The sequence below is a fragment of the Tauraco erythrolophus genome, chromosome 9 (genome assembly GCF_009769465.1).
Source record: "Tauraco erythrolophus isolate bTauEry1 chromosome 9, bTauEry1.pri, whole genome shotgun sequence".
NCBI classification, from domain to species: Eukaryota; Metazoa; Chordata; class Aves; order Musophagiformes; family Musophagidae; genus Tauraco; species Tauraco erythrolophus.
The window spans coordinates 7155453-7179014 of record NC_141473.1 but is presented as its reverse complement, the minus strand read 5'-3'; the positions used below and the strand labels follow the sequence as shown (position 1 = coordinate 7179014).

Sequence of the window (23562 nt, the reverse complement as noted above, 5' to 3'; positions counted from 1 at the left end):
CTGACTTCAGCTGAGGCCAGCTGGTCAGGCAAGCCGAGGGCTAAGCACACGGAAGGGGAGGAAGATAAAGGGAGTTTCTACAGTGAACGCCACGTGGAAAGAAGACAAACTCCAATAAGGCTAGAACCACGAAAGAGCAAGTCTGACCGGTCCCGAGATGCTCCCATTTTTACTATTTGGTACCTCACAGTGTTACTACTTTTGCTGTTGATGAATGGTTCTCATAGGAAACAGCTTGCTCTGGCATGTTGGTTACAGGCGGATATTCTGCAATCCACCTGCCATTAAACTGTTGCACTTCTATGCAAAGAAGTTGCTCAGCTTGTCCAGAATAAAACATTGCATTTGCCTGCCATTTCAGTTTTCATGATCACCGGCTTTCTCACACAAATCAACATTCCTGCTTATATTGGACTACATTTGCATTTCTGCCTGTAAAAAAAAAAAAATAAAATACTATCTTACATCAAGTCACACCTTGTCAATTAAACAGAACTCTGCAATTAGATTAAGTATCGTTGGCAGGTGGAATGAGCTTATGTCAGAGAAAGCAAAACAGCACATATTGTGCATTAAAAGGATTCGCATACACAGGGTTTTTTTTATAGTTTGCCTGTGCGAATCAGAAACTTCGAAGCAATCAACATTTATAAAGTAATTTGTTGTTGTTAGGGTAAAGATCTTGCACCACGTTTTCAACATAAAACCCAAGTGACTGAGTGTCATCAAAATGTATTAAGATCAAAGAGGTATCAAGATAAAATATATTGTAGTAATTTCTTAAGAGTAAATTTCGCAACCCACAGGAAAAACAGTTTTCTCACAGTACAATTTTCTAAGGCACATGAGTTTTACTTCAAGCAGCTCAAAAAGATGGATTTACCACCCAAAACCAGAGTCACGTTCGCATCTGACAAAACTCACGTAATGCACTCAAAGATGATATCATGTTATATTACAGTCCTCTTGCCACCTGCCACAAGGTGTGTCTAACCTACGTAAGGAAACTTTTGCAACACCAAGATTGCATTAAATAGCTGTCTCAATTATTGTTTCAACAGCTGACGTTCAGAAGGCAGCCTCGGTTTTAGACAGAAGCATTTACTGCACTTACGTGCTAAAGCAAACTTTAAAAGCAGTTGCCTCAGTTTGGGAACTTCAGAGGAAACAATCAAGGAATACCACAGAGTAAAGAATTTGGGGTGCTCCCAAATTCAAAGGAAAGTAGTGCAGTACACTACTACGGGAGGTATCAGAAGAACTGGTCAAACCTGTGCAGCTGCAATGATTCGTAGTTCTCACAGTCAGAAGAAAAACGTAGAGGCTGCACCAACTCAGCAGAATCAAGGGAAGGCTTTATTTTAAATACTATGTCCATCTACTCTAACTAATTTTTACAGAACAGTGAGACTGTCGTTCCATGAGGAATAAAGAAACTGGAAAGAGAAAAGAAGCAAGGAACCTCACTCAAGATGACCTAGATATTTTATAGTCAAAGATTGCCCCAAAGATCGTGCCTATTAAATGCAGGGTGGTTAATTTTTTCATAAGGAAAGCAGCAAGAGGAACAGTGAAACGAGGAGGACATCAGAGCGATCACGGCGCTATATGTTTTGACGGGAATCCACGCTTAGCCAGAAGTACCAGAGGCAGTTAAAAGTAGTAAGGCTGTTTCTGACTGACAGAAATTAGTCATCGATTGTTAAAAGCACTGAGAGCACCTGCTGTAGTTTAGGATTCCTTTGTATTTGGCATCTCTACTTGATGCACTGCAAGTCAGTACAGAACTCAAACATCAGCTACAGAAGTGACAAAAGCTGTAGGGAAACAAAACAGTGTTGCTGCTGCAGAAATGACAATTTCAAGAACGCGTCTGGAGATTCTAGCAATAAAGAAATTTTCAACAAGGAACACACATGAAAGCAAACTTAGATGCACAAATAAGATGCAGAAAAGGATAGGGATATACAAACTGTATTAGGCCTGCTGTAAACCACTGACATCTAGAGATAGGCAAGAAAAATGCAGAATAAACTGTAGCACAAAACTTTCATATGCAATAATTCCTAATTTATACTTCACGATTCACATTTTATTCACTTCAATTTTTTCCTTTTGTCCTGCTTGTGATGCACAAGGACCTTAAGCCATTCATATAGATTAACATGGCAATGGCAGACATCCATGTCATGTGCTCAGATCATGTCTGACTGAAGCATTTACATCCTAAATTATACCGTAGATTTCCCGTTCTCTAGTCTTTGATTCTATACTATATATTTAAGTTTAGCTGCTGCTCTACACATGGTTCAGATCTCTAAGGCTAATCACTGCCACACAACTGGATCTAGTAGGTGGTGTTCTGTCTGACAGCCAGTTAGTGAATGAAGTAGTCCACAATTTAGTAAGCTAGTGTAAATCAGTCTCAATGGCAATCCCCTCCATGGGCCATCTACATGCTGCTCTGATAAAATCACAGATCCCAGGAAAGACAGAATTAGATTGTGCAGCTTCTTACCTGCAGCTCCTTTGAGACTCTCTCTAAGTGGTTAGTTATCTTTTTTATTAGGTCACTATACATCTGTTCCGAATGCTGCTGGCATACACACTTATACACACAACTGCAGAAACAAATATAGGAACAAACAATGAACTTACAACAGTTTGCAATGAAGGGTAACAGACTTCAAAATATTTTGTTCAAGTCTCAATTTCGAGAACAGTAAGAGTTAACTGAATGATTGCTGAACTTTCAAACATAGCCCTAAGCCTGGAACGAGCTCCAGCAGACTCTTAAGTCTCTCCTGGAGGCCCCAGTGTGACTGTCCCATTCCCCCTCCCCAATCTCACTTTAACTTACAATGAGTTTCCTCAACAGTGCACTTTAGAACAGCCAGGATAATTCTGTCAACAGCACACTCCAAATTCTGGCTTTTGTCTCTCTTATGTGAATGAAGTTACCATTAAAATAAGCAGGTGTAATGATTATATGCATAGTCTAGGGAAAAATCCTTATTAAAAGACGGGCAACACTGACAAGCAGTCATAGAAGTTGCACCAAAAGCTCGCTAGCGTTTTAAAAAGAAACAGCAAAAGTTCTAAAATTACAGATCCAAGCATGTTACTCTATCCTGTGCCACTTAAACTGTAAGAAAACCCTACATTTTCATAAAAACATGAAGAGAAAGAGCAACAAAACTTTAATTTTACATTCCATGGCTTGGCTGTATTATCTCTGGTCTTCAGTGTTACCTTTGGTTTTTAAGAACGTTTTATTGCTCTCATACTGCAATATAACATATCTTCAAAATAAGGCTACGTATTGAAAACATATTTACAGCAGTTGTAAAACAAATACGTCTATCACTTTCAGCAAGGCGTTACGTTAAGGTAGCCACCATCGTCAGGACTAACACCAACATTATCTGTACCCAGCAGCTTTTACTTCTCTCAAGTGCTTTCGTTCTTTGAAGCCAGTATTTTGACAACTACCTGCCAAAAAGCAAGAGGCACAAGGAAGACTTCACCTGATATGCTGGGCAAGCCATATCTCCACCCCACGTCTCCATTCTGCTCCCCTCTCCCTCCATCCCTCCGCCCCCAGCACTGTGACAGCGAGCAATTTAGGCCAGAGACTGCTCCTTAGGCCAAGCACAAACAAACTCCTTCCAGCAAGGTCCAGATCCCACACTTGAATTCCTCAGGTTTTTAATAGCACCGAAAGCCTAAAACTACGATACGGCAACACTGTGTCTCTGCAGGGGAACTGTGACATTCCTACTGTCTTCTGAGAAGGTGGCACAATGACAAACTAACTGCACAGATGGGATTAGAACAGCCACAGGCTATGGGCTATTGGAATTTTCGAACGCAAGTGAGAGGTTCGGCACCAAATCCAAGTCTTCAGGGGCCAAGACAGTGTTCTCATTCAATAACTGCCACCCTCAAAGTCTTCTGGAGGAAGATTTTACAAGTGAAGTTCGTATTTATTCCCTTTGACAACTTCAAAAGCCCCAAAAATACAGCGTTCATCCCTACGCAAAGTCTGCTCTTTTGGCAAACCACCTCACACCTCTCCTAGTATTATATTATGAAAATAATTTAGTATCTGTAGTTTGATATTATTTACATAACAAAGTCATCCTGTTTCTTTCACATTAAGTCTACCAATAGCACATCCTATTTTGGAACAGGAAAGTGTAAAAAAGACATTATGGTATGAAAAAAAAAGCCAGACTGATTTTTGTGATCTCTTACAAACCAGCCAGCTAGATAACAACAGCAAACGGCCATTTGTTTGTTTGCTCCACAACTAACCAGTATAGAGTCACTTCCACAAGTTGACCACTTCATTTGCAACGATATAACTAAACTGAACCTCAAAGTACAGGTCTGGTTAGTGTTACACACAATATTGCTATACCTACTTCCACAACACATCCTGCAGTCAAACTCCAGTCTTTGTATGTACGTGCAAAGCATGTTTATATTTTGTCTGAACACTTCTGGTTAGAGGTTCCTTCCTCATTTTCAGGTCCTGTTTCCAGTTCCTGATTATGGGCTGATTCTGTGAATCATCCTTGACCTGCCATTACTAAAAAGAAGTCAGCAGCTTGTTAGTCCTTTAGCATAACCAAACACCTCAGGAAAAGGAAGACCCAAGCAGGACATTAGAAGGTAAGCATTTAGTGAGAGGGATGGAGATCCCAGGCCTGGAAGTTGTCTTGAAGAACAGCAATCTAATTGCATTGCACCTGGGAGGCAGTTGTAATGGTTGGCAGAAGTACAACTCAGCTGTTCACATTCTCCTCATCCCAAAGTTCCCTTTACACCTCTCTGTCAATATGTTTAACCCTTTAATAGGAAGTGACTACACACAGGCAGGCTTTGGACTCAGAGATGAAAACAGTCACTAATCACACTTTGATACCTTAAGGTCAAAGTGATCCATTAGTAAATACCTGCATACACACCTTTCAAGTTATCCCCTAGCTTTCACTGCTGTGGACTAGACACCTACAGATATCACTGATCACATTAAATGTAGCAGTCTGGGTATCTAATAATATATTTTGAGTTTGCACTATGGAAACCTTGATTCCTTTAGTCAGCAAAAAGACAATTAAAAAGACCATTATATTTTCAGCTCAGTTTCATTGTAAAATAAAAAATATAAAAGATACGTAGCTGTTTGAACCACTTCAAAAAACACCCCACTTTCAGACTAAAGAACTAGCCTAGGGAAGCAGAGAGGATCTAAACCTCAAGTCTGCTATAGACTTTCTGCAATACTCCAAGCAAGCATCATCATTAAATTCAACAAAAAGTAGGTTTTCTTTCACTCTCAATCTATGCTGTCTTGATTATGAGACAGGCAAAGGGACGCTCTCTAAAATAAAATAAATTTAAAAACCCTCCTGGTTGGAAGCAGCTGTGTCAGAGTAATTACATCCACAGATAAAATATTTAAAAGAAAACTTAAACTGACACACTAGCTCTATCAGTAACACCAAACGACAGACAATCTTTTGTTTTGGTAAAATACATGCAACAGGCACCTGCACATCATTATAACACTGCACCAGGTGTCACCCTGATGTATAAGGGTGTACCTAGGAGAAACTTAAAACCCATTGTTGCTTTAATAAATAATACTTTTGAGCAGTAAAAAGACGACCAAGATAAACTGCAGTTATCTGAGAACCATAACTAGGTACAGATCTAGGTACTGAAGCCTTAATTTTACACACCTACTCTTTTTCAGAGCTGACCTTCAAGAGATGTTGGCTTAACCCTTACTGACAGCTGTTTGCACATTGGGGATTTCAAGCTAGGGAAAGGATTTTGATTACTTACACTAAAACTGCAAAATGTCTTAATTGAAATTACCATCTCAATTACTTATATACATGATGATGTCCGAGTCCTGATAATAGCAGTTCCAAAAGTTTGGAGAGGAAAGAAGTTTATTAAAGTGTTTAACTGGAATTAAGAGGGAAGACTGAACACATGCCGTCCTTGTATCCGGCTCCCTAATCCAAAGTTTCGAACTAGAGAGAAAGCAGCCAAAAGCAAGCGAGCAGGAGCCAATACAGCTGAAAGCCTCTAAAAAGAGCAATGAGTGACTGAGCTGCCTGTGTTATTTCTTAGGGTGCAATGCTATTGCAAAGAACACCAAGACAGCAGTGCTACTAGTTGTGTTGCTGGCAAGGGTCAGTAGATTTAACAGCATCTTGGCCACTAAATGCAACATCAGTTACCCAGTTTCCACCCTGTTTACCTACCCCTTGGATACCTGTCACCTACAGAACAGAAATCTCCGCTTTCACCACTCTCCTAAGAAATCGCCAGGTCTCTAAAACATCTAGCATTTTGGTTTGGAGCAGTAGTGTGGTTTTGAAGCAAACCTCCCTACCATCCCCACTACTGTGGCAGAGCAGTTCTGGTGAGTGACTAGGTCCCTTTTAAAGCAAAGTAAATTGCAGCTCCAGGCCAGGTACAAATCAAACATTTTCCAGAAGAAATGGAGATGTAAAAGACTGAATCTTGTGTCAGTCCTTCAGACAGCCTCTAACTGCACATGCAGTGGGAAGGCTGGGCAAGGGGGAAATCAGACTGAATCTACCTGATGCAGAACACACAAATGACAGTTTATACTGATGGACCTTGGCACCAGTCGCTTCCACTTACTTCTGCACCTCGGCTGCACCAAATTGGTTCCTATCAGACGTGACAAAGAAGCCTTTTGAAGTATTAAGTCAAACACCTAGCATGCCAGTCTCTTCTCTCCTTTGAGGAATGGGATGTTGAGACTATAATACATTTCTTAATATATGACACCAAGCAACTGTGGTGGAGCTTACTTTAAAGTAAATATTTTCAGCACTTATGCATCTTTCTTGTTAAGCATTTATTCCTGTTAATACGTGACGTCAAGATACGTATCTATTATTCACTCATTCTAACCATTTGTACAATATTGTACTTCACATAACCTTTCCACTTTCCTCTTCATAAATACAAAATATGACATATGCATAGGCTGCAAGATAAAATAAACATTTAACATTAAAGGGAAAAAAAAAAGTTACACAGCACTTAAAATATTTTCCTTACCTGTATATTTGTTCATAGGAGATAGGGATGTAGTCACCAGGACACTGAGTTAAAAGCTGATCTATGGCACTGTCCAACTTTGGCCAATATGTGCTCTTATAGTCTTCAATTGTTATAACATTCATTACTACAAGAAAAAGACAAAACTACATTTAGTAACTTTAGTTAAAACACTCTGCAATTTTAGATCACACCGATAAGACGGCCAAAAAAACTGGGAACAGTTCACTTCTGCTAAGGTAATCTCATGTAAAACTAAAGCCCAGACTTGAATTTGTACCTTTTTATTTACAGAAAATAAAATAAAATTAAATCAGAAAACCTACCAAATCAGTGCTTGGATATTTATTAGGGGCCCAAGTAGTAGGGAAAAATGAACTTCTGGAAGTTTTAGCATGACAATAATAAAAAAAAAAAAAAGTAGTTCAGTAGTTGGCTCAGATCAGTAAGCTACATAGCTCTGTGGGAGTCCAGAATCAACAATTAACACTGGGTCCTCACATGCAGGAAAAGAAGTTTCAGCCAAGACTGGTAGTTTTCAGAATACTCCTTCCCAGCAGATGTTTTAATTTTACAAGTCTCAGGTGGGACCAGCAGCTTCTCTGGCCTAAAAGCTGATGCAATTCCCTCTGTCTTCAACTGCAGTTAGGCTCCCAAGCAACTTTTTTTGATCCGTATTACAGTTTCCCCTCTAGCAGGCACAACAGTATTCCTTTTCCAGATAAGAATCAGCACAGGGGAGAATAGGAGGCATTTAAATTATCGTTCCCCATCACTCCCTGATTTCCCTCCTGATTTTCCTCTTGAGCTTCCCAACTGCACCCTCTTGCACAAGCCACTCTGCGCGCCTTCACAGACACAGACGAGTTCTAATCCCTCTCTTTTCAGGGAGGATTTCCAAACCAACCACTCATGGCTCAGTTCTAACAGCAGCCACAGCAGAAGGGTTAGCACTTTACCTTCAGAGACGTACTCAGAGGACTATCTCGCTGGCTTGTCACACCACCGGAGCTTCATAACATCCACTCAAAAAAAAGCCCTCAGTGTGTATATATATATAGATATATATAGATATATATGAAATTTACAGCACTGGGTATACTTCATATCAAAACTACCCAGTCCAGGAAATCAACATGTGTGTCTGGGCTACATGGAATAGAGAATAAAGATAGTTCCCATTCCAAACAATCAAGTTTAGACAGCACATTGAAAAAAAGTCTTTTGAATACAGCTGCATTTTAAATACACTTGTAAATGTAGATTCACTGCTGGGTTTGAGGAGCAAGATTTCTGAAATGTTTTTTTCACAAGGGGTTGAAAGGAGCTGAGTAAGTCACTTTTGGCAGCACTGTGAAGAACAACTCTAGGGAAATACAGGCAAAACAGTCAACAGCATGATGAGAAAAAGAAGAGTATAAAGAGAATGTGGAATATAGAGAGGTGTGAGACAAGAAAGTGTTTGAATATTACTGAATGGTATTATAGATTCCTGTTGTGTCTTTTTAGGGTATTTCAGCCAGAAAGCTTGCTTAGTGAAGAATGTCAGTGCAGTACTCCCAGCCCTCTCTTCACCTAACCAGCCATCGGTTCACTCCTGCTTCATATCTATTACACAAATAGATCCAATTAACCCAGTAAGTGTCTGAGCAGTGAACAGGTCACCACTACCAGGTGCTGCAGGATGCTGTCCCAGCACTCCAGCCTGCAATCTGAAAGTACGACACCGTTTGCTACCAAGTTGATAAAGGTTACAGGTCCAGGTACATAACTACCAGGACGCAAGATAACATATCCAGTGAGTCAGCTCCACGATGTAAAAGCATCCATCTGGTCAGGAACAGCACAGCACCTGCCTGACAGCAAATTCACCCCTTAGTCATCTATCTCCCAATGACTTGCTTGAGTTCTTGTCCCTGACAGAGCCCAGGCTCAGGAGCAGCTTCCATGTAGTAGCTTTACTATTCATGCTTACACTCTGCAGCAAAATTTGACCATTTATATTTCACTTTATTACCCCTAAAAAGGTGGGTGTCTACAGAAGAGCTCTGTTCCACAGAAAACGTAACTGAATTCAGCACAAATATTAGACCACATCTTGACTTAAGATTTCAATGTACAATCACACCCACATCTGGATTAACACATTAAACAAGTTCTATTCAGTTGAAAGAAGAGAGTCAAGTAAGAATTGAGAATACTGCAAAATAATATTTTTAACAGGGTGTTGAGAGGTCTATCTATTTTCTTCACAATATGGAAAAAGAAAGAAGCAGCAGATAGGAAACCTATCCATTAGAAGTGCTGCACAAGTAAAGGATAAAATCCTTTTATGAACAGGCCCAGGAGACTCATATAGGAAATGCTGATGAGTTAAAAGTAACATTCTAGAAAAGCTTCATTTTTATTCAAAAGACTCTTATAAGTATTATTTCATTTGATTTCCATGCTTCAGTTCTGAAACTAAGCCAACCACAATATTTATATAGTTCACAGTCCAAAGACTACACACTGAACAATCACTGGTTTTATTCTTCGAATCCGGAAAACAAATTACTTTAAAATTTTAATAACTGTCACAAGCTAGTAACGTCCCTTTTTTCTGGCAGTGCTTACACACACAAAAAATGAAGAATGACTTAAAGTAGCACCCTCTAATCATAAACTCTGCAAAAAACAACCTCAAAACCAGGAAGGAAAGGAAGCGTACAAATCCTTAGAAAGAATAGACAAGAGTGCCCTTTTAGAAACTTTGTTAGTTTTTTTAATTTTTCATCTTTTTAGGATGTCATTCTTAAATGTTTACCCTTACATTAGGTATTGAAGATTTAGAAGGATTTGTCCAACAGCCTCAGTTTCCAAACAGCAAGGAAAGGGTGATACTAAAAGATGACTTTCATTTCACTGAGACTTATTACGTTTCTGGGAAGTGACATGAATATTTTGTAAAAAAGCACGCTAGAACACATTATTTTATCCAACTACAGCAAGTTTGGGGTGGGGCTGGGAGAGAAATCAGTCTGATCGAATGGAAAGGAAGCCAGTGTTTTCCAGCAAACTATAAAAGACTTCACAAGTAAAGCTTGAGAAGCAACTGCTGCTTTTCGATATACAGAAAAGTTCAAAAGAAAAACTGTTGAAGTCAGATGCAGCCCAGTGAAACCATTTAAGTGAAAAAGAATATGCATGAGCTTCAAATCATAACCTAGATATTTCAGTATCATAGACATAATTGAAACACAGCCTGCTCCAAGCTACCAAATTCTTTGATATCAACTTCAATCAGAAGAAAGGCAAAATACACTAAGATTAGAAAAAAAAAAAACCACAAAAAAACACAAAACCAAACAGAAACAGAGAGTCCAAGAGTGGTTATACATCCCCCATGAAATTGATAAGAAAAACCTACAAAGCTCAAAAAAGATGCTAGAACAGTAATAGGCACAGGATATGAAGAACAGAAAAATAATTTAAAAAAAAAATCATTGACACTGGTGGCTTTGTAATTTAGACAAGACAACTTAACCTGAAAAGCTACTCAAAACACTTACTGTGCTCACATATAAGAACATCCTTCTTCTAAAACTATAGTTAAAAAAGCAGGGGACAGAGCAGGATAGGTAATCCAACCTACTGTCAAGTAAGCAGGTATTAGTCTGACAATTATCTGTCATTTATTCTGACAATAAAAATAAAAGAAAACAGCAAGGCATCTTTTAGCAGCTTTATTTCATCTCACGAAGTGACATACATGAAGCTTTACTGCTTAACTCGCAATGCACCCTACAATCCTAAAAGACTTTGTCAAAGCGTGCCAACTCCCTGCCCATGGCAGCGGGGCTGGAACTAGATGATCTTTGAGGTCCCTTCCAACCATTCTATGATTCTATAACTCTTCAAGCAGATGTCTGAGACTCATCCACGGACTCATAGCTCTCGCTGCGGCTCTGCACTTTCCTTTTTCTCAGCTGCCACATGCACGTTTACGGAACAGATTTTGCTATATCCCCTGCCTGACACAACCTGGCATCCATTTGCAAGTTTATGTGTCCGCCCTGTAGATGCTTTCAACTCTATTCTATTTTTATTACATGTTTCTCAGTCTGCATTCAGACTGGTCAGTAAAAATGTTAAACTTTTTCTTCATCAGACAATTTGCCTACACCACAACGCACACACACTGCACTGAATTACAAAACAACAAGACAGAAAACTTCGGTTTTTATCACAATTGAGTTATGCTGCAATTATGGAAGAGTTTTACTTAAAGTATTAAAAGTTCTTACTCTTATTTTCTTCCTTATGGCCTTTGAAAAATATTTCTCATAGCGCTACTGCTTTATAAATCCGTAACTATGACTGAAGCTGATCAACTGTAAATAAAGATTTAGTTGTAAGTTTACCACAACATGGACAATTCTCTAAGTAGAAGAAAACCTATTAAATGAACGGTGCGTTACTGTATCTGATCTGAGTTCTGTGTCACCAAAATCTCAAGCAAGGAGAACTGGATTTGGCCCTTTCAAAAGATTTTTAAGGACGTCCATCTAACCTTCCTCCTCCATTATTCCGACAGGTAAATTAGAGAGAAAAAAAAAAGGCCCACCAGACAGCTTCAGTCAGCAACTACCAACACAAGCAAAACCAACACACTGCAAGTAATTACATATTGGAACACAGGCACTGGATTTTTCGTTTTGGAGGAAAGAATCAGAAGGGAGAGACCTATCTGAATGTCCGAGGCACTCCAGTTTATCATACGGTTGTCAGAAACCATATGTCACCCCCATTTTTGAAGGTGACCTGTAGGATAACCTGTCTAAGACTAAGCCTCTGCATCATGAAGCAAGCAAAGCAGGAGTCCTTGCTCATTAAACTGGAAGAAGTTCTTCATGCAGCAGAGAACAGACAACTTTGCTATCAAGCTTAAGACTGATGATCAGCTTCTCCACGCATGTTCTGCCACTGCTAGGATGGAGCAGGCAAGAGGGGATCTAGCACACGCTGTCTCCCTTACATTGTACATTTACATCAAAAGTGACCTTTCTCCTTTTTCTACATATGAAAACTAAACAGAGGGACTAAGAGATCCTCTGCTGGGATTGGAAGAGGTAGGATCCCAACTCAGCTCCTGTACTTTCTCGGTCCATACTACTTCACTGGACTTGTTTTGTTCATACACACATACTGTCAAAATTATCCGTAACAAAAAGGTGTAGAAAAGTTCTAATGAACTTACTCTGAGAATTTTGTATTTTACAGAAATTTTAATTTTCTTTAAAATAACACTTAACACCAGTACAACAGATATTGTGTTGGGATACTAACACTGGAGAAGTGAAAATAAGAACTCAAAAACCACATCCTAAGCAAAATCACACGCAGCCACTTCTTCTCCCCCTCAGACACAAATCACAGATTAGCTGGAAAGTCACCTTCCCACTTAGCAAAGATCCAGCCTGAAAACAAAATTTCATTCTGAAATAGAAGAAAAAACTAAGACTTTAAATTTCTGGATTGGGAATGCAAGAGCTTAGTTTAGCAAGGCCGAACGGCATTTCACTTCTCATGTGAAACTGTCTCATGTGTTTACGAGCTACTCCAAGGTACCTGAAGCCCTGACAAGCAAGGCAGGCCAAGAGTCGGAGAGCTCATGGAGTCTGGGAGCCTCAACTTCAAAGCAGCCAGCCTTGGCAGCGTGCCTGGAGCCGCAAAACCCAGGCTACCAGAGAAGCAGGGATCCAGAAGCCTGAACTTGGAGCTTCTGATCAGCTCTGGAGCTGAGCTGCTGAGGAGCTGGACAGGTGAGTTAGCACTGCAGAAATGGGGGAAGTCCAAGAAGAGACCGAGAATCTCTCAAGAGAGAGATTCCAACTTCCTAGTCAACCCTCACCTATGTACTGGGCATGAGGTTCCATGATACAGAATATTCCAATGGCCAATTTGGGCCTCAATCTTAAGTCTATGTTCAAATCGTAAGAAGTTGTACATCCTTTGTCCCGGCCATGCTCCCCCCCAGCCTGCTGTGCTCCTGCACACCAGCAAAACATGGGAAGCTGAAAGGTCCTCAATGTCCCAGCACCTGCTATAAATATCAGTGCACTATCAATGTTCTTCTCTTAAAAAAATCCCATACTAAACCCAAAACACAGTGCTATTCCAGCTACTAAAAAGCCAAACTAACTCTGCCCCAGCCAAAACCAGGACGGCCATTTCTGTTAAAAGCTACATACAAAGATGTTTTAGAACTACTTTCTAGGGGCGTAAATCCATCTCCAGTTGCTCTCATCAAGCCTTTGCAGACAGATGTCCCTCGTGGGACAGCACCCCCGGCCCAGGGGCTCTGCAGACATTGCTGATGGTGGATGGCAATCGCAAACGGGCTTCAGGCCCACCTTTGGGTTCTCCAGGGAGAAAGAAAAAGTCTTTAGGAAAACACGATCTGAGCTAAAAGCTTCGGGAAAAGCAACAGTGCCTCTGTGCAGCTGCAAACCCTGCCCGCACCCGCGCTCCCAGCTCCACAGCCGGATCCACCACGTCGCCCTGCCGTGACAGCAAAGCAGCAGGAGCTGGGGGGTGTGCAAGAAGGGAGGTTTTCTCCTCCCGAGGCGCCTCAACCCATCTCATTTCGCTTCGAGAAGCCTCCCGGGCCAACCCCCGCGTAAGGGACGGGCCGCGGGACAGCGCTCAGACCGTCCACGGCCGAGGCGTGCAGCGCGGTCACTCACGGAACTTGGAGGTCGAGGCGTTGATGTTGATGGCGGCGGCGATGGCTCCGGCTCCCGCCTTGCCCGCGGCGCCCTCCGGCCCGCAGCCCCGCAGCACGCCGTTGGCCTCGGGCAGCGCGGGGAGCTCCGGCCCGCTCGGGAGGTGGTCACCGAGCGGCGCCGCGGCAGCGCCCAGCAGGTGCCGCCCGTAGCCGCCGGCGCCCCAGTTGTTGTGGTTCTGGTCGTCCATCATGGCCTCGCAGCCGCCGCCGCCGCCGCCCTCTTCCTCCATGCTCTCCTCCTCCATGGCGCCTGCCTGCCGGCGCGGTGGAGAGCGCAGCGGGGCGGAGCGGGTCGGAACGGGGCGGGGCGGAGGATCACCGCCCGCCGCCCATGGCGGCCGCTGTCCGCTCGGCGGGGCTCGCCGCCGCACGGCTCCGCGCGCGTCCCGCCGCCGCCAGCCCGGCTCCGGGCGCGCAGCGCGACACTTTGCGCCGAACGGCAGGCGGCACACGGCAGGCGGGCCGGCAGTGCCCGCCGCGGGGCATGCTGGAGAGTGTAGTCCGGCGAGGCTGGGCTGTGATTGGCTGGAGCGCGGAACAAGGCGGGGCCACGCGCAGGCTGCCCGCCCGCGGTGCATTGTGGGGCGGCGCGGGCTGGCCTGACGGGGGATGGCGGCTGTGGGGTCGGCGCGGCGCGGAGCGGAGCGGGGACGGGACGGGGTTCCCCTTCCCCAGTCCCTCCTGAGCCCAGCGGTTAATTTTAACTCGAGAGAGGAGCCTTCGGCCGGCCCCGTGTTTGGCTCCCCGTTCCCGCTAGGGGCGAGCGGGCGGGCCGTCCCTCCGCTCGCTCCGGGCCCTTTGGCTACACCCCCCTCTAGCGGGATGTTCTCCTGGTAATGGAAAAGCCTGCGCAAATCGTACGGAAAACTGTGTCTTGTCAGCGAACAATGTAACAACCAATTTTTAAATGTTGTCTGGTCGCCTTCAAGTCTACTCACTTTAGGGTTTATTTTTATTTGCAACTGGCTATTGCGATGGTAAAATGGAAATGGATAGTGGGGATCTGCAGAAAATAAATTTCCACTGTGGGTTTTTGCTCTTGCTTGGCAAACAAAGTAAAAAACGTAGATAAAAGCAGAGGTGTCTATCCTTCTTTCCAAAACGTCTCATGAAAAGCGTGTCATTTGTTTCCCAAATAGAAACATCGACTTCTGTTTTAGTGTGAGCCAGAACTGTCCTGTTTTACAAAAGCAGAAGATGCCACCAATTTTGCGGCGCTGTGGAACAGGCCTGTCTTGAGTTGCCTCGGTAAAGGCAAGTGACGAAAAGAATTTGTCCCTATTACATTTTTTTTTTACATATTTGAACCAAAAGATTGCACTGTGAACATCAATGGTTTGTTCAAACCAGTACATGGTCCTCTCCGTTTTCTATCTTGGTAGACACCAGCGAGTCGCAGCTGGTCTTGAGACCAAAAGTGGATTTGGTCCATCACATGCAGATCTTGGGTTATGGATTCAGCCTGTTCACATGCCTGTTTTGTGTGTTCATTTATTTCTATCTGCACCTTAACCACAGCTGGAAAAAGGACAGAAATTACATTTTTGTTCACTTCTGCTGCATTTACTGAGCGGGATGTGTAATGTAAGCATCAGTGGAGTCATTTACAATGGGTATTAAACTTGCAAAGCTGAAGCAGCAAACCGTTTTTAGCTCAGGTGAGTGCTGAAATTTTCTGCTAATCACAAAGAAACGTAAATGAAGTTCACGTATCTCCACTGCTTCAAGGAGGACGCATTTGTGTTCTCAACCTGCAGAGCAGGTCTCAGACGGTTTGCCAGTGTTTAAAAACACTGTGACCTGAGGAGAAATCAGAAACTTATCAGCATAGCTTTATCTTTGTCCTATTTATTTTGAAAGTGTTTATGTTAACATCTAAGAGCAGTGGAAAAGTAAGACAAACCCAGCATTTTTCAGTTCTAAGATTTCTTATTTTGTTTTATACTCTCTCGTTGCACACACCTGGTTTCGTTACCATCTCTGTAATTCACTGACCAGCTGGAGTCTTTTGGGTTTGTTTGTTTGTTTTTGGTGGGGTTTTTTTGCCATGATCTTTAAAGGTATGTTTCCTTTCTGATCCCTTTCACGACGTTCCTTGCACTGTGACTACAGCCACTGCACTTCCTTGTGGCAGGAGGCCAAAAAAGCTTAGGAAATACTTCACTGTGGAGTTCTTTACAGAGTCTCCTCTGTTGCCTTGTGCAACAAGCTAGCTCATCTTACAAACCAAACAAGAAGCTCTTTCTTGCCTCCCATAAGGCAAATGACAAGCTGCAAGAGTCACCCACGGCTCATGCTATTTAAACCCATGACTGCACGCTGATAAAAAGGCTCTATCAAATACTTCATCATTAAAGCAGCACTTGTTTTTGCATGCTCTTCAGAGACTTCTCTGCATCGTTTCCTTTTTCCTCATCAGCATGTGAAAGTTTGATTCAGGCTTTAAATACTGTCTTGGCAAAATTACGTTTTGTAATACCACAACTGTAATTATTTTCAATATTCGTTGAGAATGCAGTATACAATTCTGACAAGACCTGAGTATCCTCATGTCCCCAGAAAATCCCTGGAGAATTGAGACTTGTCTCTATCGTAACTAGCTCGTAAGTAGCCTAGAGTACGTTAGCCAACAAAGTAACGTGCAGATGTCACACTTTGGTTTCAGACTCCTAAATCCTTGTTTCATTATCTAGACAAGTATCAGAAGCATTCGTTACATCTTCATAAGAGTTATTTTTTTCTTTTTTTTTGGCTCAGCACTTTTGATAACCAGGTCACAGCCACAAGCTTTGCCACAAATTAAAAGGGAAGATCAAGGTTTCCTAACAGTACCCACGGAAAGTGTGAATCATTAAAGAAACATTTTCTACACAGAAATTTGTAGAAATGAGGCTACAGGGGAGCTTTTCCCTCTGGGCTCTCAGAAGCAGGCTGTGACACTTGCTTCTGCTGGATGTTCATCTTCTATGTAGTTTCAATTTTAGATGAACATTTGTATCAATTAGACAGGGGTATTTTCTTTTTCCTCAGATATTTGTGTTTATAAAGCAGAATTATTAGGAACCCCAAAACAGCTGTTGCAGCACCCCACGTCACAGCTGGCTGTATGTAGGTAGCTGTTACATGATATATGAAGGCTGTTGGAAAAGGATATGCATAATATATTTTATTTTATTCTCCGCTATCAATAATATTATGACATGGACACAATTCTTCTTATTTTAAAACAGACAATTTTGCCTTATTTCCCAAGTGCCCGGTCAACCGAAGTCAATAGGAAAGCTTTCATTGATTTCAACGGGATTTCAATCAAGCCCTAACACAGCATGTAAAACGCTTCCCAGATTTATAGCTCTGGTTCTAAGAACCAAATGAAAAAAGAAAATAATTCTGACAAGAAAGAAATATGAACGCTAAGCAGAGCCTAAGTGGCAGTCTGTCAGGAGGAGCATGAAACGTAACTCTTTCAATGGCAAATGAGACAGCCCCTTGCAGAACACTGGTGGAGAGCAGATAAACTGAAAGGAGGTTTGAATGCTCGTTATTTTTGAGACGTATTTTGACAGTCTCCAAGAGATGACTTGTTCGAGCTCAGGGAACCAATAGTCCCTCTGCAGCCTGGCAATCTGTGGCATACCCCTTCCAACAGCAACTACCACTCAGGGCGAGCTGATTAGTGTAAAGTTTTCACGAAAATGTGCCGCTTATGGTATGATGAGACCAGCCCTAGAGTTTCTTGACTATATACAGTCTGCAAACACAGTCCATCTCATCATATTACAATCTCTTAGTTGGTCTCTGCCTAGGGAAAAAAAAACAAAGCAGCTTATGTGATAAGTCCTTGGGAACGAAAGGCTGTTAACACACTTTTTTATCAGCAGTATCCGTTTCTGAGAGTTCAGAAGAAGGAAACACAGCACAAGCAGGAATCAGCTGCCTGAAGAGGAACAATCCCTGCCATCTTCCACAGGCAGAAGAATGCAAAAGCAGCAGTATATTTCGAACACAAGGAAATCCCAACTACCCCCCGCCAAGACAGCAGGAGCGTGCTCTTGCCAGGTGCCAGCACGGTGCCTTTGGCGGAGAAGAGGAACACACACTCGCCACGCAGCCAGGGAGCAGTGGAGTAAATGTAAGCTGCCGATGAAAACCAAACACGAGCGCTCCAGAGATGTTTGTCCTTTCTCCTGTACTGTGCTGGACATATAGGTATGCTCTCGCTGGGCAAGGCACAACAAACGTACATAGTCAAATCAGATCATATTCTCCTGAAACTAACAGAAAGAGTTGTATGCAACACGCCACGGTCTGCTCGCTGTTACCCCTGGGTGCATATGCAAAAACTCAGCCAGATAATTTGCATTTAGGGTAAATGGGAAATTTTTACATTAGGTTCACGTGCATACCTGCTTCTGTCCTTTAGCAAGTAAGGCTGTGTTCCTCCTCGCAAGCCTTACAAAGAGAACAGGACCAAGAACTGTATTAAGCTGTTTATAATGCAAATATATCTTCAAACCAACTCCCTTTTAGAGAAAAGGGAGGTTCTGCCTGAAAAGGTGTTCTGCCTGAACACGGTCATCAGCAAGATGTTAAGAGCACAATGACTACAGGAGTACATCCACTGAAATTTTTCCAACCTTGCCGCTAGTGGTCACATTCACTGCATCATCTGTGCCTGATGTGAGGGCCTTGAGTGCACTAATTGGCTATAATTAACATGACTAGCCTCGCCTAGGACCCCCGCCCATAAACCTTCTGCCCTTTGGTCCAGGCGCTCCATTTAAACTCAGAGCTTGAGGTTCTCTGCTTGCCTGTGCTATGTTGCGCATGTCCTGTTACCTTCCTCTACCAGGTCCTTGCATGTTACTCTGTCCCTCATAAATTATTAAACAGGATTATTTCAAAGTCTGTGTCACTCAGCTCCTGGATACGAGGCTAACTCAGTATTTGGTCCATGGGAACAGGCAGAAGAGAAAGCAGCCGTGTTCGCTGGGCCAGAGCCTCGGCTGAACGTGTGCTGGATGCTCTGTTACGTCAGTCAGGCACGTAAAGCAATGCCCTAACGCAAGCCCTGAGGACAGCAGGATGGGTGCCATGTGTATCCTTTAATTTTACAGCACGTACATTTTGCTCGTATGGGTTTGGGTTTGGTTTTACGGCACCAAGACAATTTTTAGCATACAATTCTTTTAGCATAATTACACTACAAGCATTTTTGTGGCATGTGATACACGTTAATCCTTCTAACTACAGGCACAACCAGACTATTCTGTCCCATAAGCCAATATCAAAAGGAACTCACATTTAAATAACAAAATATATTGGCTGGTATTCATTAGTAACCTCATTTTGGTTGTTTCTTGGGCCTTTGGTCAGCCACTCCAATATGTCTGGATTACACGGGCCAGTGCAAGCAATATAAAGGACCCTGAAATTAGTGCTTTACAAAGCCAGCCACTGGCCTCCAGCACACATGAAAAATCTGGGGTGTGACCAGATGTGCTTGTGCACCACAAAATACAAATACAATTGAAGTGAATTCTCTACCACTGGGGAAAGCTTCAAGCGTCTGAAAGACCAGGATGCACGCAGGCAGCTGGCCACGGCTCTTGCCTGGAGCATGAACCACCTTTTGTGTGCAGTTAGATGAAAGGTGAGGTTTTGGCCGTATCTCAGCTACCCATGGCAGCAAACACCATCCCAGAAGGTCATGCGTGTGTGGCATTATGCCACTGAAGGCAATGCTCCCACCAGCCAGGTGGTCTGACCGTTCTGCTCCCGGCACAGGACCCTGACACCACGTGGTCCTTGCAGGGGACGTGATGCCACTTTCACACAGGTTTCTTCAAACTCGTGGCTATCAGCCTTTGTGCTGCTCACGCAGGTTCTCCACCGAGGGTCCTCACCAAGACTGACTCCAGTCCTGCATCATCCGCTCTCACTGGGGCCAAAATGGATAGATAGATCGTTCTGGCTCCCTGATGGATTTGGGTTCTCCAGGAGAGGCGCGATGCGTTTAACGCAGTAAAAAGCTGCAGAGAATGTTCCACCGATGCTGTTTCTACAGCTCGTCATTAGATGTCAGCCCGCTCCCCCGGGACTGCTGGGCTGGGCGGGTCATCAGCCACAAAGCAACACGTGCTTATAGGGTAGCGTTTGGCAATAAACACGAAAGCCTCGGGTTTACTAATGCAAAGGAAGAAGCAAAACAGCATGTAAATTTTCTGCTGTTTCATCATGTTTTCTCATTTGACTTGCTTTATCATCTCCTGGTGATCTTCCACCGTGCCTCCGCCTCCGCTCAGGTGTGCAGTCTATTGGAAGCGCTTTAAAAGCATCCCGTTTATTGAACAAGTGCTTCTTGACTAAAAGTGGAAAGGAAACTGTAGGCTTCCCCAAGCAGATTTTGTTTATTGTATCATTAAGTATTTCATTTCTTTCTCGCAATGTATTCAGAGACTGCGTGAGTCTGCGAAAAATTTGGTCCCAGTAAAATAAGGGTAAATAATGGAATACATTAAGTAACGTTTTCGGAGAATCTGCCAAAGCTTTTGTGCTTTAATCTTCAATCCAGGTTCCCCTTTCCACTTCTTAAGCTGAGAATTCAAATACAAAGATGTGTTGGGTATAAAAGCACAACAATTTATTTTAGTCATTAAAAAAAAAAAAAGGGTTTTGATGTTAACTGGTGCCAATAGGATTTTCTCAGTAGTGAGGACCTTTAAAAAAAAAAGAGGCATTACCAATATATTTAGGAGTAAAATTTAGGAAATATTTGGGAGTTTTTCATAACAGAGTGGATAGAATGAAAAATTTCATTCCTCCCAGACTTTCTGCAGGTAAGTGTAACAGCAGCATTGTGCCGGTTACTGAGAGCCATCAATGTAACAGAAAAATCTGGTTTAGTTTTTCTAAAAAGAAAATTAATAAAAGACCCAGCATAAACAGTGATGAGCAGATCACCCTGTAAAGCCAGCTGTCATTCGCCTAGAGGTGGAGCCAGTCGTCTGCAGGGGTGAACACCAGGAACGACATTTTCTGAGCAATAATGCAGGAAAACTGAAAAAAAAAAAAAATTAAGTCGTGTATTTGCTTGAGTAATGGCTATACGTGTGTGACATCCTCACCAGTAGTGAGCGGCAGATTACTGGAAAGTTTGGAATACATTTTTGATAGCCACAAGAGAACCTTTCAGGGGAAAACGTGGGGAGACTGGGGAAGGGAAGAAGAACGATTTCACAAGGAAAAACAATATATAAAGGGGAAGAGAACAAGTAACACCTTACAGAGTAATGCTTTGCTGCCCTACCATATAGAGCCTTGCTAACAGTTACTGACTTGCCTGATGCTTTTAGGCTTTAGGCAGCACTTCTCTTGCTGTTTCAAAAATAGGCCTTTCTAGGCAGTTTAACCTGATAGTAGGAAAGCTTCTGCCACCACATCTTTTGTTTGCTTTCACATTTAAGACGTTCTGGACAATAATTTGCGCATCACGTATCTGGCTGGCGTGAACCACCAGCATGCAGCAACAGAACTGGCGCCCAGTTTTTGTTTTGTATTAGATACTGGATATCGACTTCCTCATTCTTGGTAGTTTCTCAGAAAATGGAAAAAACAGCATCCATGGTTCCTCCTGCTGGAAGATAATGCATGAATTCACCGTGTCTAAGTTTTAAACTGGGCGCTATCTTTCCGTAACTGTAAGAGAGGAAATACTGATCCATTAAAGCTTTTTCTGTCAATAAGCTGCCATGGTGGGGAAGACTTTAATGACAGTTTCTTTATGTTTATCATAGCTATTAGAGGATTTCTTCGTTTGGTTTCTGCTTTCAATTTGGTACTTAAAGGAAGGTCCACCCATGTATTCTGGGGGAGCTGGTGCCACTTTCCATTCTGCATTCTCCAGGTTCGGAAGTTGACACCTGCTCTGATCTCAGCTGGCCAAACTAATGTCCCCTCTGTAAAATACTTCAGGGTGGAAAGAATTAGACAAATGCAAGAGGTTTTACAGAAAACCTTAAACACAGAAATAACAAATGCAAGTGATTTTTAAGTGTTATTGGTCAAGGACCAAAGACACACAGACAGCAGCCTCTAGCCCTTGTGATTACTGTCCTTACCAGCGTGGCAAGTGGCCTTATCTTAATCAAACTTCACAATTAGCACTTCAGCCTCATTCTTCTCATCCTGCCCAGAGCTTTGGCATCGTTCACCACCCACAATCTTGTCTTGCCTGGCTGCTTTGCTCAGTACTCCCTAATCATCTTCCTGCTTCTTCAGTTATATCTTCCCGTCAGCCTCTCTTCCCCCACTCAGGTTGTGTTTGTGTCCCTGGCTTAACTTTCTCTCCTCCTCCCTTCCTTCCTGGCAGTAATACAATCTCAACATAACAAACTATAAGCTCAACTTCAAAGGGAGCTTTTAATTTCTCTGCAGACTCACTACCTTATCTCCTTCCCTTACCTCTTCTCTTAGCACAGTCCCATATCCCACCTGGGTGCTGCCCTGGCTTGGGCCTCTGTGTCCCACATCCCGCCATTCTTGGAAATTGGTGTGAGTAACATTCTGGCGTATGCCCTTGCTTATCCACCCAAAGGTGCCAGTGTCCTGAGCAGATTCTCTCCTCTTTCCTCAGTTACAGTGACCATTTTTTCACCCCCCCTCACCAAACACAGTCATGTTCTCCCCTTATACATCACACCAGCCATGTTACTAAGCCATGCCAGACTCCTCTTGAGTTTCTGGACCCCCTTTTCCATCGCATCAAACAGAAGCTTCATTTTAAAGGTTCTTTATGATCCAGTTCTTGTCTTTCATTTAGTACCAGGAAACCAGCTCCGTCCTCCAATCCCTTCAGGATAAAAGCCCTTATTTCCCACTTGTTAAAACACTCACTCAGGCACCTTTGTGCTTTTTACCAGGCAGCTGGAAGTATCTGTGAAACTATCCTCATTACCCTTAAAATTCTCCTTTGACATTACGTCAATAAAATCCTTAAGTGTTGGGCTGCCAGTGTGCTGAAACAACAGTGGCTCATATTTCTTTCTGCCTCCCTGCCTGTCTATATCTATTCATTAGCTCTCGTTTGATAGTGAGATCTCGGGCTTTGAAGGACAGACATTACCTTTCTCTTTCACAGCCCCCACCGCATCAGGGGTCTTGATCCCTGACCAGCTGCTCTAGTACAACAGTAAGGGAGTAAATCAATCTATAGTCTTTTGCCATCAAAATTATGCTTCAAGCTTTTTTCACCACGGACTGCGGGAGTTTAGGTGTAAATGACACATAGAACATTGCATAATAAAAGGAAGCAATGAACCAGTGAGAACATCGATGCACATAGAATCATAGAATGGTTTGAGTTGGAAGGGACCTCAAAGATCATCTAGTTCCAACCCCCCTGACATGGGCAGGGACACCCTCCACTACACCAGTTGCCCAAAGCCTCATCCAACCTGGCCTTAAACACTTTCAGGGATGGGGCATCTCTAACTTCTCTGGGCAACCTGTTCCAGTGCCTCACCACCCTCAGAGCGAAAAATTTCTTCCTTTTATCTAATCTAAATCTCCCCTCTTTCCGTTTAAAGCCATTGTCCCATGTCCTATCACTACATGCCCTTGTAAAAAGTCCCTCTCCAGCTTTCCTGTAGGCCCCCTTTAGGTACTGGAAGGCTGCT

General features: G+C 42.9%; 1 protein-coding gene across 1 annotated transcript in view; it reads right to left on the bottom strand.

Annotated features, from left to right (window-relative positions):
- CACUL1 (CDK2 associated cullin domain 1) overlaps positions 1-14130 on the bottom strand; it is a 49098-nt gene extending 34968 nt beyond the window's left edge. The window contains exons 1-3 of the mRNA XM_009982498.2: positions 13845-14130; positions 7117-7243; positions 2519-2621 (exon numbers count right to left, since the gene is read on the bottom strand). Of these exons, the coding sequence (XP_009980800.2) occupies positions 2519-2621; positions 7117-7243; positions 13845-14130 (516 nt within the window). The remainder of the gene's footprint in view (positions 1-2518; positions 2622-7116; positions 7244-13844) is intronic.
- Positions 14131-23562: the final 9432 nt, after the last annotated feature.